The sequence below is a fragment of the Catharus ustulatus genome, chromosome Z, assembly GCF_009819885.2.
Source record: "Catharus ustulatus isolate bCatUst1 chromosome Z, bCatUst1.pri.v2, whole genome shotgun sequence".
Taxonomy (NCBI): Eukaryota; Metazoa; Chordata; class Aves; order Passeriformes; family Turdidae; genus Catharus; species Catharus ustulatus.
Window position 1 is genome coordinate 47,165,212 of NC_046262.2, and position 18,185 is coordinate 47,183,396.

At 39.3% G+C, this 18,185-nt stretch overlaps 1 protein-coding gene across 4 annotated transcripts in view; it reads right to left on the minus strand.

Annotated features, from left to right (window-relative positions):
* The window catches only part of PCSK5 (proprotein convertase subtilisin/kexin type 5), a 264,705-nt gene that overhangs the window by 126,425 nt on the left and 120,095 nt on the right, over positions 1–18,185 (minus strand). For all 4 annotated transcript variants that reach the window (XR_004420644.2, XM_033084735.2, XM_033084736.2 and 1 more), the window contains exon 7: positions 17,032–17,204. Coding sequence is in view for 3 of the 4 variants with exons in the window: in XM_033084735.2 (XP_032940626.1) it covers positions 17,032–17,204 (173 nt within the window). In the remaining variant the exon portion in view is untranslated. The remainder of the gene's footprint in view (positions 1–17,031; positions 17,205–18,185) is intronic.

The window sequence follows — 18,185 nt, forward strand, 5'->3', positions numbered from 1 at the left end:
ATTTGAAATGACAACATGATTTAGCCGATATCAGAATCAGACATTAGAAAAATCGAGAAAATTAGTGAACACTGCTTTAGTAACAATTTTTAGACAGTGTTTATTGTTCTGAATCTATATTATCTAGATGTACCAAGAAAGTCATGCTGAAAACTCAGATGAAGGAGTAAAATATCATACTGGGTTGGCTTTCTAGGTTGCAAGCATATATTGCTGGTTAATGTCAGCCTCTTATTCACCAGCATTCCCAAGTCCTACCTGAGTCCTTCTAGGCAAGACTGCTTTTGATCTGTCCATCCCACAGCTTGTATTGATATTGGGGATTGCCCTGATGTAGGTGTACCACCTTGTACCTGATCCTATTAAACCTCCTAAGATTCCCATTGACCCATTTCTTGAGCTTGTCCAGGTACGTCTGGATGTCATTCCATCTTTCAAGACTGTCAACTGCATCCCTCAGCTTCGTGTCATCTTCAAATTTGCTGAGGATGCACTCAATTCCTTCATCTGTGTTATTAATGAAGACAGTAAATAACACTGGATAACAATACCAATGTGGACTTCTGAGAGACACTTGTGACTGGTATCTATTGGACTCTAAGCCATTGACCACTGTCCTCTGGATGTGAGTGTCCACTTTCTTATCCAACAGTCCATTTGTCAAATCCATCTCTCCGCAATTTAGAGAGAAGGATGTTGTGGGGGATTGTCAAGGACTTTACAGAATTCTAGATAAATGACCTTCTAACCCTTCCTTTGCCCACTGACACAGTCATTCCATCATAGAAGCCCACTAGGTTGGTCAGGCAGGACTTGTCCTTGATGAGGCTGTACTGGCTATCCCAAATCATGTTCCTGTCCTCCGTGTGCCTTAGCAGAGCTTCTAGGAGGATCTGTTCCATGATCTACCCAGGCAGAGAGATGAGGCTGACCAGTTGGTGGTTCCCAGAGTCCTACCTTCTATTCTGTTTAAGGATGGGTATAATGTTTCCCTTTTTCCAGTCTACTATGACTTCTCAATTATCATGGAAATAATTTTTGAGTTTCATAAAACTATACTACCTGGTAGACTTTTCAGCAAAGGAAATTAACTAGTAAATTCTCCTGACTAGTGTCTACTCTCCAAAATGCAAATTCTCATTTAGAAACATTTCAAGCAGAGAGAAAAATCCCAAGGTGTGAAGTTTAATGTACTATGAAATCCACATTCTCCAAATGGGATCAGTTTAAACATTATAGTTTTTTCAGTTCCTTTTCTTGATCTTAGGTAATGCACCAACAGAAAGATGCAAAATAGCAACATTTCCAGTGTAGTGGGGTTTTTTTTGTTTGTTGTTTGGTCCTTTTGGGTTTGTTTGGTTTTTAAAATTTTTTGGATTTGGTTTTTTTTTTTCAGACAAACTTTATGAAGTGTTACAGCTCTCACTCTCCACCTTTCTTCTTCACACACAGGTTTTGAAAGCAGTATTATGTAATTACATATGGCTAAACTGATGGGAAATTCAGAATAACAACCAATACAACCAAGATAGAAGAAATGAGAATTCAGGGTAATCAAGCCATAGCTTCCACTTCAAAAAAAGTTTTGTAAAAGAACTTCTCAAAAAGATGCATATATAAAAATGTCCTACTAATAACAGTCTGTAATTTTTCTGCTTTTACTATCAGATGGTTCTGTGTGCAAACAGCAGATTAACATAATTTGTCTCATGCAATAAAAACCTTTTCTCTGCAGGATATGACTGCATTATTAATTTATTTGCACGGAGAATGTGTCTCTGCTTCATTAGATGTACACTTATGCTGCTGTGCTAATAATGAACAACAAACTGCAGAAACAGGTGTTTGAATAATTTTTTCGTATAGAATGGTGAAAACATGCCAATGGATGTTAGAAATTCTGCATTTATAATTTTGAAATTATGAACGTCAATTTAGAATTCTAATAGTAAGGGCAGGGCTTTAAAACTAATAGCCATTTGCACCTGGATTTACATTTTCAAGACAGGTTTTTTTTAGTAAACAAATTATGGCAAATATTTCTTTCAAACTAATATCTCCTCCAAATATGTAAAGGATCAATGTCTCTATTATTGCAATAAAAAGTAAGTACCAGATGCATTCACCAATAGAAAAGAGTATTTTTTATATGCAAAGTAAGTACTGCCACTCCTCTAATGCATTGCAATAGCGCACATATAAGAGCCCAGCAGTTCACAGAAAACAACAGCCTACAGATCAGAAAACATGCCAGACATCTTGTTCTTAGATTTGGTTGGCAAAGCAAATGGTAGTCTTAAAAACAATAAAAAAAGCAACCCTCGAAACTAATTTCAACATGTGCTCAGGAGAAATCTGGATCTGGTCCTGTGTGATATAGATGGTTTAGGAGCTACAGTGATAGTGGTAAGTGGAAAGTTGGACTGGCTGTTTTGAAGGCCTCTTCCAACCTTGATGATTCCATAATCCTATGGTCTTATGAACTTGGCTAAAATAATTTTTAAATTAAATAAAATCTGGTTTACTATTTGTTTCCAAAATCTCTGCATTAATTCAGGAGTCCCAATCATCCTTAGGAAAATACAAACTTGTTAGTAACTCTGCCCAACATATAAGTCGAGTAAGAGTGTCAGCTGTTCTACTGTATGTGAATGTTATTCCCAGTTGGTACTATTTAAATAAAGACAGTTAAATAATAGTTAGACTGTGTTACAAAGTTAAGATAAATACACAAGCAAGGCACTATGTAACTGTTACTGTTTATCTAAATCTATCATTTGTCATCTGCCAGGTGCCCAAGGGTAGGTATCAAGACAAAAAGTCAAGCCTTGATATGCCAAGAAGCCACGTGTCATTTGTTATTCAAAAGCAAATATGCATTTACAAATCATACGGACAGAACTAGAGCAAAGCTAGGAGTTAGTAACTCTTCTATAGAAGAGGCATAGAACAGTGTTGAATGAATGTCCAGTAAAATATCCTCAATGTTTGTCTCATTATTTTAAAATCTCATTCCCTCCCCTCTAGGCATAGAATTATTTCTGCTCTTTCATTTGCAATGACAGCTAGGGACTGCCTCCTATAAACTCTGCATGGAGTTCATAATTCTGCACTTGTCAGTGCACCAAATCAAAAATGAAATGCTCTCCTTTTTTCTAGTCTACTTTCTTAAATTGCATAAAATGTCATATCACTTAAAAAAAACAAAAATAAAAAAAAAATCAACTGTCCCACTGTCTCATTATGCAAAAGAAAACTATTTCACCAGTCACAGTCCAATTTTCTAGTACAGTAATTTCAAGATTATAAACTGCACTGAGTATAAGCCACACTTCCAGGTGCCAGCAACTTTTCATTCTTTGTCCATACATAAGCCCCACCTGATTATAAGCCTCACGTTACAATACAGAGTGTGATAAAAGGTATCTATTCTATCACCATCTGTTGACGGTGGGGGCAGTGATTCTTATCTCAACAGCAGATATTCTGCTAATGGGCCATCCATTGAAACCAGGTAGGGCATTGTTCTTTGTCTTTTCATAACCCATCCTTCCTCCAAGGAGGTATCTTCTGCTAATGGCCCATTGAGTCCCACTGTGGGACTGATAAAATTACTGCATCCCATTGGAAGTTGCTCCAACCAGGGAGAAAAGACCAACATTTCTTACCAAGATAAAAACAGAGGTTTTGGGACACTAAGGGAGCCCCCTTTCTCCACTGGACTCCAGAGGAAAACTGGATTTCTCCATATCACCACTGGACCTCCGGAGGGAAACTGCACCTTCTACAGGAGTACTGCTTCAACTGAATCGCATCTGTCACTGCAGGAGGATGCAGTCACCATTTAATGGGACTGCTACCAGCACCCTGCCTGATGGGGTGTCAGGTTGTACTCTGACTTTGTCAGTGTTTGGAGTTTGTTTCTTTGTAGTACTGTATTTCTATTTTAATTTCTCTAGAAAAGAACTGTTACTCTTAATTCCCATATTTTTGCCTAAAGCCCCTTGATTTCAAAATTATAATAATTTGGAGGAAAGGGGTTTACATTCTCCATTTCAAAGAGAAGCTCCTGCATTTCTCAGCAGACACCTGTCCTCCAAACTAAAACAGCAACTTTTTGTTCTTTATCCGTATATAAGCCGCATCTGATTATAAGCCGCCCTTTGGGTTTGGACCAAAATTTTAGTCAAAATGGTGCAGCTTATAATCGTGAAATTACTGTACATTTTCTGGACAAAGCCAGTGTGCTCAACAGACAGCATAAATGAAATAGACTCAGGTCTTTTACAAAGAGGCCCCTGGGCCAAAACTGTACTTGTAAAAGCATAAAGAAGAATCTTGGAGCATTCTGGATCCTTTCCTTTTTTTTTTTTTCCCTGCTATGCCTCCTTTTCCTTGGTGACCATGTTCCAAGCAGGTCAGTGATATGAAAAAGCTGATTTTTGATTTTTCCAGTTCATCAGCATGGCTACTGACAGGTTAAATCTGCCAAGAATCCGAGCCAGTACGAACAAGCTCATAATGACATCTGCAGAATTTCCTTACACTAGTGTGTGTGTTTGTGTATGCACCACATCTTTATGAATGAATGAATTAGCAGTACTGGCAGGGACTTTTGTAAGGTAGAGGTCTTCGCACACTCACTCGAAGACAGCCAGCAGTCCCACACATTTTTAAGTTGCTTAAAGCACTCTTTAAAAATACTCAAATAAAAACAGTTTCCACCTATAAGATGTAGTATGAGCCAGTGGAGCAAATTTTAATCACACTATTTTATAAAGTTTGGACTTGTGTAAAGTCTCATTCACTGCTTTACAAGTCAAGTTGCCTTAACCCAGCCTGTGAATCCTGATTACTTCTAGCCTAGGTTATTGGGAAGTACCGCAATAATCCTCTCTGCCTATGGAGTGTGTTACTGTCTTGGTATTACAAAGGAACAAGGAAGAAAATGTGAAGACACGAGAAATGCAGACAGAACAGCTGACCTAGAGTAATTAATAGTCATAGAGGTGGCAGCTAGGGAGAGATAATTTGGCACCAATATGCTGGAAATCGCACACCAATGAGCAGAAAACAAACCATGAAAATATAAAATGCAGAGAGAAGGAGACTCACTCTATCCACACCTAGAGCCTAAACATTTAATTTCCTCTATTCTCCCCAGTACCATTCTGAAATTACTTACTGTTTCCAAGAACAAAAACTACTGCCAGAAAGTGAAATTGATCCTGAAGTGGAAGCTGGAAAAAGTAGCCCATGGTATGACCTCTTCCTTAAAAATTTATTCCTAAAGAGGAAATGTTCGTAATTGAATGTGCAGAACAGTGGCCAGTACTGTGGAGACCTAAAAAACCTACTATGCAGGCATGGTTTTAAGGTGCAGCATAGCACAATCACTGTAATCCCAGGCATCAAGGATCACAGCATCCTAAGAAATGCATCCCCTGAGATACATCCCCTTTCTTCTACTGTTTTCTGTACTGTCTAAGATCTGGATGCTGTTGCCCTGTGCAGAGACACAGCACTGCCAAGCTGTTGACTGTCAGCATTTTGCTTTTGACCAGTAGCAGCTCCTAGCTCCTGCTGAGTTTCTACCAGTCCATTTAACCTCTTATCTGGGAATGAAAAATAGTCTGGCACAACATCCGTAGACTGCACAGTACTGAACTTGAAAGCAGGCATCTCTCCAAAAACAGATAATGGTAAGCTGAGAGTCCAAGTCAGCAATTCTGAAGTGCTATCAGAAGACAGTCAAACAGATCTTTTTTTAAACAGTCTTCTTAGATACCAAAAGTAAAAATTCACCAACAAAAGGAAACATTTCTCATGCTATTAATTCTGTTGAGGTATCCACACTTTCAGAAAAATTCATGTTTGTGCATAAATTTATTAAAGATGCACACCTATGGTATCTATGAGGAAATGAGTAATGAGCCAAACAGGTATAAATAAAGGTGGATGTTTGGGGAAATGGACAAAAAAAGACACTTGTGTTTTTAAATTAGAAGTTTTACTTCTACTCTTAGGAAAACTAGGAAGTAAAGAAAATATTTCCTGTTGCTGGAACACAGCAATATATATACATACACAATGTATATGCAATGCAAAAATATATCACTATCTACAAAAAACAGTGATTACCTTATATTGTTGGAAATGGAAGTGGTTGCTAAGAAAGGTTACTGGTTACTTCTGAACTAGCTCCTTAATTAAGAAAACGAAAGACAAAATAATTAACCATGCTAAAAAAAAAAGGAAAAAATCTCTCAGGATCTGATACCTCTGAAACATTGAAGCTATAAAACATACTAATGTGCATATAACAAAACCCTGCATTAAATAACCACAAGCATCTATGCACTTACACACTAATTATCAGGATATATCAGAGGAACAATTCAGTATGTAGGCTTCATGTGGTGTATTTTTTACTTCACTCTTCATGAGAAAAGCAATTTAAAGAATTCCAAGATATTCCCCACAGAGCTGTAATTAGTGTCTGAAGTGTAACCAAAGAACTGTTGGCTGAAACCTGAAATGTGAACATGTGGACTATTTGAATGAATTTCTCATTTACCTAAACAAAAAAGAGCTAACTCAAGGATTGCATGAATCACAATTCTGGTTGAGGCTCTCTCTCTACAGTATCATTCCTATTTACCAGGATTTTTATATTGCAAACACAATGTGGTAACACAAGAGTTTGCTTTGCCAAAATTTCTGTTGTACAAAGAGTCTCTAGTTAATCAGAGGTGAAATTATCCTGGCATGCAAAGCCAAAATAAACAAGCAGTGCAGAAGAAAGCTATTAGTGTGAGAACTGGATATATGATTGACGTTATACACAAACACCCATTATATGGGATGGGTTCAGGCATTGCCTTTATACTACTATCTCATTAATCACTCCAGAGAGGAGCCCAGGGCCACTAGATCCACACAGATGTTGTTTCACTGCTTATATCAGACTCTTCATTGTGGAAAACTTCAGGTTTAGAGATGCCTGTTGAAATCTGGGGTTTAACAAAAAGAACCTCCTATTTTCTGCAAATAAAGCTCTTTTCAGTAGATAAGCAGGGAAATACAGCTATTTCACCTCTACTTTTGCAAATTGGAGACTTACTTTGTGCAGTTTGTCTCATTCAGGGACAACATACAGAGTGTGTGGAAAGCCATCGATTGTCTTTAGTATTGTGCCTTAAACTGTTAAATTCTATGCACAGAAAACTTTTAACACCAAGATTCCAGTGACTTCCATTCCATAAATCTCTTTTCTCCTACGTGACACATAGAAATGCATTGATGCTACAGTTGTTCAATATACGAGTGAAGTGTACAGTAATTTCATGATTACAAGCCGCACCTGATTATAAGCCACACTTCCAGGTGTCAGCAGCTTTTCATTCTCTATCCATATATAAGCCACACCTGATTATAAGCCGCCCTCTCATTCACAGCGAGGACCCATGTGCAACAAAGTAACAAATTACTAACTGAACTGCAGGATTACAGGGTTTACTGGCTCAGCTCGGGGCGGGCAGGCTCAGCCCTCTCCAGACTGCTGATGGGGCCAGGTGGCCCAGCTCGGCGCTGCCGCTCAGCAGGGCTGCTTGGGGCCAGCTGCCACTGCTGCCGCTGCTGGGCTTGCTCACCCCAGCCCAGCACTGTCCTGCAGTGCAGGCGGGAGCCCACCTGCACCTGTGGCAGCGGCAGGTGGGGACGGAGCCCGCCTGCACCCACAGTGGCAGCGGCAAGCAGGGACGGAGCCTGCCTGCACCCGTGACGGCGGTGGCAGGAGGGAGGCACAGAGCCCCCCGCCACGGGGCCGGTAGGAGGGAGCGCCTCACCTCCCTCCTGGGCCGCGGGGCTGGCAGGAGGGAGCCCCCTGCCTCCCCAGTGGGCCGCAGGGCCAGCAGGAGGGAGTCCCCCACCTCCCCCCCCCAGTGCTGCCAGCAGCAGGCAGCCCACCTCCACCCACTGTGCAACCAAGTAACCAATTTGTAACAATCACGAAATTCCAGGTTTTACTGGCAGATGCTCAGCTCGGCACTTCAGCTTGCACTTCCAGGTTGGGAAATTTCAGAACTTTTTTCATATATTGGCCACTCCTGAGTGTAAGCCGCATTTCCTGGTTGGGACCAAAATTTTAGTCAAAATGGTGCAGCTTATAATCGTGAAATTACTGTACATGTGATTTGCTCACACAAAGAAACCCGATTTATGTTTCAAAAATGCATACTCTGAAATCTTTATACTTCAGTGTATGGAAAGAGCTTAATTTGCCAAAGCTGCTTTTTAGTATCTTTTTTCAAATTAAGGTTTACTCCACAAAAATAATGGTGTGGTTTGTTTGGTTTTTTTAAAATGTTCAATATATCACCTGTTTCAGGGTGGGCATCCCAAACCAGAGGCATTTTGGCAAGTCCAGAAACAGCAATGGTATTCTGTTTCAACAGTTTCTATGCATGTGTGAGATGGGATGAGGTAACCAAACAATTTTCGTTTCCAGTAAGGAAAATGCACATTTTGGGTATATTTTTCTGTAACTCTCATTACAAATTTTCTCATCTTTCAGGATTTTTATATTTTAATGAAGGGAATGTAAGAACATTTCTGATATATTAATTCTTTTTCTGCATTTATTTTGTACTATCTGTGAAAAAGCTCATTTTTCAGAAAGCAAAGGAGAGCAATTTTAAGGTTAACTTTGGGGAGGTGGAGGGCAAGGGCTCAAAAGGAGATTGATGAAGAAAGAGAAAAGTATGTTGTTTTTAGAATTGTTTTAGTTCAGAGACCAACTTTGCACCTGGGAGATGTTAGAAAATACTCAGTGTGAGAGAATTCATGTATTTGTGTTTGCTTTGGGTTGTTTTCTGTCTGCTGAAGAAGAAATGAAATTTTCTCAGAGTAGATAACAAGATGTTGTTAAAGACCTAAAAGCATTTTCCCATAGGCTAGAGGCCTCTTTGTAAGGGGGGGAAGACAGATAAGAAGCTCTGAGATTGTAAAACACAGCCTGGTGAAGACTTATGCATGCTCCAGGCTCTTTGATATGTAATGCAGGGCTCAAGCCCTGCTAAAATGAGCTCAGCAATGTATGTATATCCCCTTGTTTATTTGTAATCTTCCAGCTAGTGAGGTGATGGAATAAATCTATTCTTTGCACTGCAGATGTGGGTTGTGGTTGTTTTGGAGTTAGCCGCATATATTTATTTATTTTTATGTGGTTAACACACTTTGTTCACATATTTCCCAAACAAAATAAAGTGTACCATATCAAAGTTCATCGAGGTATCACTGAGCCTAAATACTATTTAATTTACTAGAAGGTAATATTCTGAATTCTAATTTGTTTGAATGCAAAAAGTGGCTAACTATGTGCAATCAGTAAAGCAAAGGATTACTATTATTAGCTTAATGGTGTGTTAAGGCGATCACCTAACCTCATGTTTGCACGGCAACCCCCATTTGCAGGAAACTATGTCATATTAAGTTTAGACCTTATCTGCAAAGTCATTAAGGCATCTGGGATACATCAGCCAAATGTAAAATAGTCAGACCTAGAAATTAGGCTTATTGGTAAGAAATATAGGAAGGTGGACAAATTTGCAAAGCGGTGGCTTAGGAAGTTTAGGGTTGTGGAAGAAAATCAATTGGGGATGATCTACCCTAAAATAGTCTGTCCATTAAATGGGTAAGTCAGGTGTATATGAACCTGTCCAGGGAATAGAGAAGCAGTACTATGCACACACAGAGAATGCTAAAATTTGCTTGCTCTGTTCTGGTTTTCACACTGGAAATAATATTGCCAGAAAACAGAAAGTGTTTCAGGAAGAACCACAAGAATGAAGTCTGATTTGGAAATTCTGACTAACAGAAAAAATCTCAATACACAGAATAGATTTTAAAGGACAGCGGCACCCGCATTAGTTGACATAAGCTTAAAATGCATCATACATTTTAGAATTTCAGATAAACCTGTGAAGTTTTTGTCTGGTAACTTATTTTATGCAGTAAAATGTCTTAGAACCATACTATCTGGTTCCTGTAAAGATGTGATGAGCACTGCAAAAAATCAGTAATGAAACAAAAGAAAATGATCATCATTGTAACATCAAGGTGGGAAGGGAAATGATTGTACAGGAAATAGTATAGGCTCTGTTGGACAAACATAGAGGTCAAAGAATTTATGAGCAGAGCATTTTAAGGATGAGCTCAGGAAATGAAATTATTAGGTTTTTTGACCTAAAAAAGAAAGAGCATCTTAATGAGTCTAGTAAGCACCATCACCTGCATTTAAGATTCAGGGTGGAAGATGTGGAGAAGCACTACTCTAATGAGCAAGGAGATGGACAGACTAGTTTTTTCAGTGATCAGTGAGTGTGGCATGTCTATCACATCTAAATGAAGTTTGAAAGGAGACTGTTCTAAAAATATATCAGAAACAAAAACAGAGGGAGGGAAGGTATTCAGGATGAGGCACAATTTATACCCAGGGACAAATGGGGAGAAAACTCCACATGAGGAAACCCTGTGGTAACTTGGAAGAAAATCCCTAATCAATAGATTAATGTCGGCCATTAAATGTTTTCCCAATAGAATTAGAGGGGGAAAAGTTCTGATTTGTTCTAGAACATAAAATGCTCAATGTATATAAAGGGCACAGTGCCTGTGGTGGCAAGAAAGTACAAGAAAGCTGTACTGGATGACCTACACAATCATTTCCTGTCTTAAGTCCTATGTTCCAGTTCAGTTTATCCAAGAGACCACTTGGTCAAAACCTGTAATGACTTACATGTGAAGTTTTCTAACACTATAAAATGCACCATAAATGTAGTCAAAGAGGCATTGTATACTGGAAATGAAAGTAAGAGACTTAGATGAGTAATAAGCTATAATATCTTCAATAGTGAAGGTTGCTACTGCCTTGCAAAGCCATGGACATGACATTTCAGTTAAGACTGGCTCTTTCCAAAAGGTTTACAGAAACCAGAAAACAAAAGATGGATCAGGAGGACAGGGATATTGATGAAGCAACAACTGGATGAAATTTTGCTGATTGGGCTTATGACAAAAGACAGGTGCATATGGTAGATGTTAGAACTATGAATATCAAGCCGATAATGCTACATCTTATGACATCCACAGGAAGAAATACAATGATAAAATATCAAAGGATTTTTCAAGTTCTATTATGTAATCAGCATCCACATCTAGTACAAAGTCAATCAATCAGCATGTTGGAGCATATGTATATATCTATATATTTACATCTATATCATCACATGTTTAGACTTTATATCATAGATGTCACCAGGATACATAGTATATATGGAATTTATATACAGTAATTTCACGAATACAAGCCGCAGCAATTTGACAAAAATTTTGGTGGAAACCCGGAAGTGCGGCCAATATTCGGGGGTGGCTAATATATGAACAATACTCTAAAAGCTGCCAACACGAAGTGAGAGCCCGCGGCAGCCCCAAGCCAAGCTGGACCCCGGCCGGCCCCGGCAGAGGTGAGAAAGCCTGGCAGAGGCGGGGCCAGCAGTGTGGGGGGCAGGCGGCTGAGCCTGAGCCAGCAGGGCGGGGCAGGGGGGGCGGCAGAGCCCGGGCCAGCAGGGCGGGGGAGCCTGGGAGAACTGGGGCTAACAGTGCAGGGGAGCATGGCAGAAGCAGGAAGCCCGGCGGGTGGGGCTGCCTGGCAGCGGGGGAAGCCCAGCAGAATCAGGGCCAGCAGCGTGGGGGAGCCCGGCGGTGCGGGGGCCTGCAGTGCCGGCCAGGGCGAGCAAACGCGGCAGCGGTGTAGACGGGAGGGGGCGGCTGGCGAGCCTGGCGGCAGCCACCCCACCAGCAGGACGAGCAAACGCGGCGCAGGGCAGCCAGGGCGAGCCTGGCAGCGGCGGCAGCCCCACCGGCAGAGCCTGGTAGCGGTGGCAGCACCGCCGGCAGGGCGAGCAAACGCGGTGCGGGGCGGCCGGCGAGCCCGGCGGTGGCGGCAGCCCTGCTGGCCTGGCGAGCAAATGCAGCAGCGGGGCGGTGCTGACAGGAGAGGGGGGCCAGCGAGCCCGGCAGTGGCGGCAGCACCACCCGGCCAGCCCCGCCGAGCCGTGGCACTGAGCTGGGCCACCCGGCCCCGTTGGCAACCATGAGCGGGCCGAGCCTGCCTGGCCCCGCCCCGAGCCAGTAAAGCCCACTATGCTGCGATCCTGTTACTAATTGGCCAATTTGTGAAAGCTGCGCACGGATTCTCACTACGAACGAAAGTGCGGCTAATATTCGGGGTGCGGCTTATTTATTGACAAAGATAGCAACATTGTCGACACACCGGAAGTGCGGCTTATACTCCGTGCGGCTTGTATTCGTGAAACTACTGTAATAGGCAAATGCCAGGACCTAACACTAGATTATATCAGCATACAGCAAGTCACGTCATCTCATACCTAAGCACACCATTAATTCCTCTCACTAATTTTCAACAAGTATTTTTTGTCAACTAATTGGAAATGTGCAGGAAGTCTCATGCTTGCAAAATATATCCATATATGATCACAGACATGTATGTGCTTTTTAATATGTTAATATTAAATATATGCATGTTAGTAACATGTCAGTGTTATTTAGACTCAAACAACAGCTGTACAAGGTGAAAAACCACCATACACTGTTTAAAAACTCATTTTAGTAATCCACTGTGTATCACTTGAAATATATTAAAAACCAGCCATTTTGACATGTTTCACTGAAAGTCTTCCTTCTGTAACTTCTGCCTTCGATTTCCGAAATACAATTCGCTGGTAAAGTAAAAGAGAGTAATTCCTCTCGATGCAGGTAACACATCCTACTCAGAATGATACAGAGACATGATGACAGGACAAATAAATTTAATAGAAACAACTGTGATAGAACACTGGAAGCAAACCTTTGCCTAGACACTTGCAAATAATGAGCAATCTCATCCGTTTTCGGAGCAGAAACATATAGCAATGATGATGATAATGATAATAATAAATGTGAAATCCTTCTTCTTGATTGCTCTTTTTTTCCCCTTTTCTCCCTCACTCTTGCATGTGGGTAGGATGCTAGTAGTGATTGTAAGAGAGACTTTCTCCTCCCAGCAAGCAGTTTGAACACACACTCTGCAGCCAAAGTTGTTGAAGCAAGGGAGATGAGAATAGGCAGTGATGATGGGAGGGAAGGCATGAAGCTGGATTTGCACAAGAGGTTCAGCCACACAGCATCTGATCATTAATGTCCAACAAATACTTTGCCTTGAGTCCAGCTTGCTAAAGAGAGTGGTGTCACAGCAATAAAATGAAGGCCCCTGTGCAAAAAGTTCCTATGCAGATTTCCCTTCCTCTCCACACTCTCTAGGTTATATTAAGGACGACCTGACCAGCTGCTGATTTATAAGTACTTCCTGATGTGTAATACAGAAACAACATAAAGCATGCAATTGGTAAGACATTGGACAGTGAGATAACCAGCTCTTTGAAACCCTTCAACGCAAAACATCCACAGCGGTCACATATCCAGAAATTTGATTAATAAGTCTTTGCCAAACAGCAGTGAGAGAACAAGTCTAAACATCTGAAATGCATTCCTTTCCAAATGATGTTGACAGTATTGCTGAATGCCAAGCTTATTTGTAAGGATACAAATGAGCTAGCCTGAATGCTGCATGGTGGAGCCATGAATCAGCAAGCTCAACTCCACAAAATACTTACAGCACTGTGCTCATTGACTGTGAAACACCAACAGCCATCTTAAAAATGTCCTTAGATTTTATATTTACGAATCAGGGAAGGCTTTTCTGGTCTCCATTTTGTCCCAGACTCCACACAGTCTAAGCCTGTTTGTTCTCAAGCACAGGGTGAAATGTGACATTACATACCTAATCTTTCCTTGAATATGTTACTTTTGATATATCACTAGTTGTTTGATTTTTCTCCCCAGGTAAATTCTGCATGATTACAATGTATTTTTTCTTGATATAATTACATCTACAAGTTCTAGTGCATTAGTATTTAAATTTAAATTACTATTTTTTTTTAGTATTTAAAACATAAACACCTAGAACTTTCTACAGTTACAACTACACTATTTTCATGAAAAGGACCTTCTCAACTGAAAGCATGAGATAAAGGGAGTTCTATATTTGCACAGAAATTGTTTGATAGTAAAGTATTCAAGGCTTCTCTTTGAACTCAATTACAAAAATCTAGTAAAATTAAATTAAATACCCTTAAAGATGACATAAAATCATAGTAGTTGTGACAGATTGAAAAACTGTTTTCCTCTTCCATTAACTTGGTGCAGAATTGGGCAGAATTTTTAGGTGTATTTAATAGGTTTATTTCATTAATTCATTTATTCCTCAGTAACCTTTCTTTAAATAGATATGTCTGCTTCAATTCAAGGCATGCATTGTCTCTGTGTAATTCTACAGAAAAGCTACGCAGTCATCTTTATTATTTTCTGCAGGATGTAATCATATTAGCTCATCAGATTTTAAAATAATAACAGTTGTGAAACACACAGTATAAGCTGTTAATTGGAACAATGTGTGCTTAAGATAAATCAGCTGCTTTTTCCATGGAATCCAATCTCTCAGAAAACTCAACAATGGATGGCTCTTGCACCCATTTCATTTTTACGCAATGACTATAATAAATTTAAAATAATAAATGAGTTTGATTATGCTCTAATCAAAGTTATTACTCAGCACTACCCTTGATTTTCCTAATAAAACCAGTCGGACATAATTTCCTTTTCAGATGTTTTTAAAAATTTTTGGCATTTCCCTTTGTTGTTCCATTCTAAAATTCTAACATACAATTGTGTGGGTACTTGCATAATAAATTAAGAATATCAATCTTCAAACTTTGTATATGTCAGAAAAGGTTTTGCCAAATTTTCCTGGGTAACCCAAAATGCTATTGTATTCCTTATCTATCTGTGCCCAAAGTTGTTACTGTCTCTTTGAAACCTGGCAGCCAGAAAATGAACAGCGAGGTTGGGGTATATCCTGGTCTTTTTTTAAAGTTGGGGACATTCAGGAACAAGTGCTTGTTCTCTTTTGCTCTTGCTGGGCGAGCTGAGGTAGCACAAGGCAGACAGCAGCTGTACCACCAAGCAAAAAAAACAGAACAGCCCCTGCTCCATACGATCACCCCAGTCTGGCAACAGTGCCTGGTCAAAGCAGCAGGACATGGAATCCAAGTTGTCCGAGCACGCTGCCACTATTTTTGCCAAAGAGAATGCAAAATCTCTCCATGAGTTCCAGCTATTGACCCAGTTAAGAGTCTCCTGGGATTCTAGGTTTTCCTTCTGCTTTGTTCTTGTTCTCTCTTGCTTGATATCTGGGGGGAAGAGGGAGATTTTTAATTGTAGAGGTTTGGTTGCTGCATTGTTTTTCTCTCTTTGTTCTCTCCCCACCCCAGGTCGTCAGTAGAGGGAGTCATCCTGGGGGAAAGAGTTGTCTGGCATTTTCCCTTTATCTCTCCACACACAGTCATCCATGGGGAGTGCCATCTTGGGGGAGGGGTTTTCTGCTCTTTTTGCTTTTCTTTGTTTTTGAGGAATCCATGAGGAATCCATTAAATTCAGCAACATTATAACTACCATTATTTTTTTACTGCTCCTGTTTCAGTTTTTAATGGCTGTTTTAAACTAATATTTTTTCACTTACGTCTTCTTGCATTCGTCTTTCCTTATTGGTGAATGAATAGTGGTTAAAAGTAAAAAGGGAGACAAGTAATTTTGGAGTGCCTGCCCCCTTTAATTTTCTTAAACCAAGATACAATGTTACTTTAATTTACTCCCCAGACGTGATCCTAGATGTTACAACAACAACTGTTGTCCTGTTCCATATTTATCAAAAAGGAGAGTAAAGATCTGTACACAACATAATAAGCATTTTTGTCTGCCTATTACTGTTGCACAATTATTGAGACTCCTTAGGGAAATCTATGTTTGGCTGAGTATGTGATCACAACCTTGAACAATGAGCCCATTTCTGGGATATTTTGTCACAGAAAATTAATCTTTTCTTCTTCCATTTGTCTCATCTTTTAAAATGACACAGCTTTTGGCAGTGTAAGGAAATACAGAAAAAGTATCTTTACCTGAATACAGAAAGACATGGTTTATTAAAGAGAACAGATTCATCTTGAAGTAATTCTTAGTCTGGAAACAGTCAAACTGGGAAGGTGGTAATTCCAACATGCATTTACAATCTTTTAAGTCTATATTATATTTTTAAGAATGAAAATTAGAGATTAACCTTAAATGCTTTGTATTTCTTATCAGTATATTTTTATGTAAGTTTTAAAAAGAACTTCTATTTTGTGAGTAGAAATGAAGAAGCTTTCGTAGTCAGAGACAGATAAAATATTCAAATACATGGAAATACTTAGATCCATTCAATTCTTCATGAGCAACTTCAGGCAGAAAAGTGTGATAAAATAACATAAAAGTTAAATTGCAAAAATAAAAATTTGACTTGTATCAAATATTACTTCTATTATTTCTCAAAAATATATACTGAACTACTTTCTGTATTGTTATCAGAAAAAGCCTACCTCAGAAAATTAAATGTTATGTTTTTGCTATAGACTGGTGCTTATTTTACATACAGACCAATGTGCTGGTAAAATGAAATTGACCTGGGCTCTGTATTATTACTACTATAACAATAATAACAGTGGAACAATAATGTTTGTAGGCAAGATCTGTGCTCTTGCCAAGTTATTCCACATATTTATCCCCCAGTTTGAGAACTTGAGATTCCAATGAGAAAATGACCAAGTCATTCTGGTACAGAAATTCAGGCTGAACTTTTCGCAATTGTCTTCCCTACATGAAATATAGCATTTAAACAAACACATATATGTGTCTGAACATAAAACTCTCTTGAGCAAAACCTTGGAGTTCCATTAGTGTCCCCTTCACCACAGTATTATAAGTTCTCTGAGATCAGTTGTAAATGGTAACAGAACCATGGGATGCACTTTGATGCCAACCTACCATTCTGATGCCGTTCTCAAAGGCCTGACGTGCGAGAGAAGCAGGTCCATCCACAGTCTTACCATCGTCATCAGGCCCCCAGCTGGCACTGTAAATGTGGATGTGCTGGGGGTTAAGGCTTAGAGACTTTGCCTCTACCATATCTGTTACATCTCCATCCAGCATCCGTACACCTTCAGATTGAAAAATACAATTAACTGTGCAGACAAACTCAAAATGTTTCTTCCCACCCCCCTGAGAAAATTGTTGTCTATGACACTGAATAAATACAATAATTACTACTGCTATTAAAGAAGAAGAAAAAAATAAAAACAATCAACAACCAAAAAAAAAAACCCCAAAAATAAAAGCCAAAAACAACTACAAATGTTTGGGTATTTGTTTTCCCAATGTCTCTAAATGGAAAAAATATAAAAATATGTTAATATTTTCATCCTTCTTCTAGTTCTAAAAATTACATACAAGTAATGTATCCACTGTACAGCCTACAAACTTCAACAACAACGTTTTAGGCTAAATAAAATTTTTAACATTATTTGAATTTGAAATCTTTTTATGACACTTAGAGATAACAATTGATTTTCTTTCTTCTTTTATATTGCAGTGAAACTACAGCAACTTCCTGAGTCCTTCACAGTTTTGATCATATTAGCAGATGTAATAAAAGGATCCCTACAGATAACCTTGGCATCATTCCTTCATTGTATGAGGCTGCAAGGAAGAAACTGGGGAGAACTCTCTTGTGTACAGACCAATTACCACACACTGTAGCAAAGCAATTACAAGATGTTATGAACAAATATGCAATGTTGTTCAACATTGGAATTACAATATGGTGAACATCCTTCTCTTGCAGATGAAATTTTTGCAAAATCTGCAATTCTTCTGTTAAAAGAATCCATTCACGTGGCTTTGGACAAGTCAATCTGCCAGCATTTAATGATATTTTAAGATTCCTAGACTGAATATAGTATACTGAACTCTGAAAACTGAGAAAATATGGAAGTTGGTTTTTTCTAACTGTAAGACCTAGTGGTTAAATCTGAGAAAACCACCAATGCCAATTTTAACCTAAACAAGAAAAAAGATCTAGACACAGCTAGTGTGCCATGTGATCAAATGGAGGCTAAATTTTAAATAAAAATGTAATACAA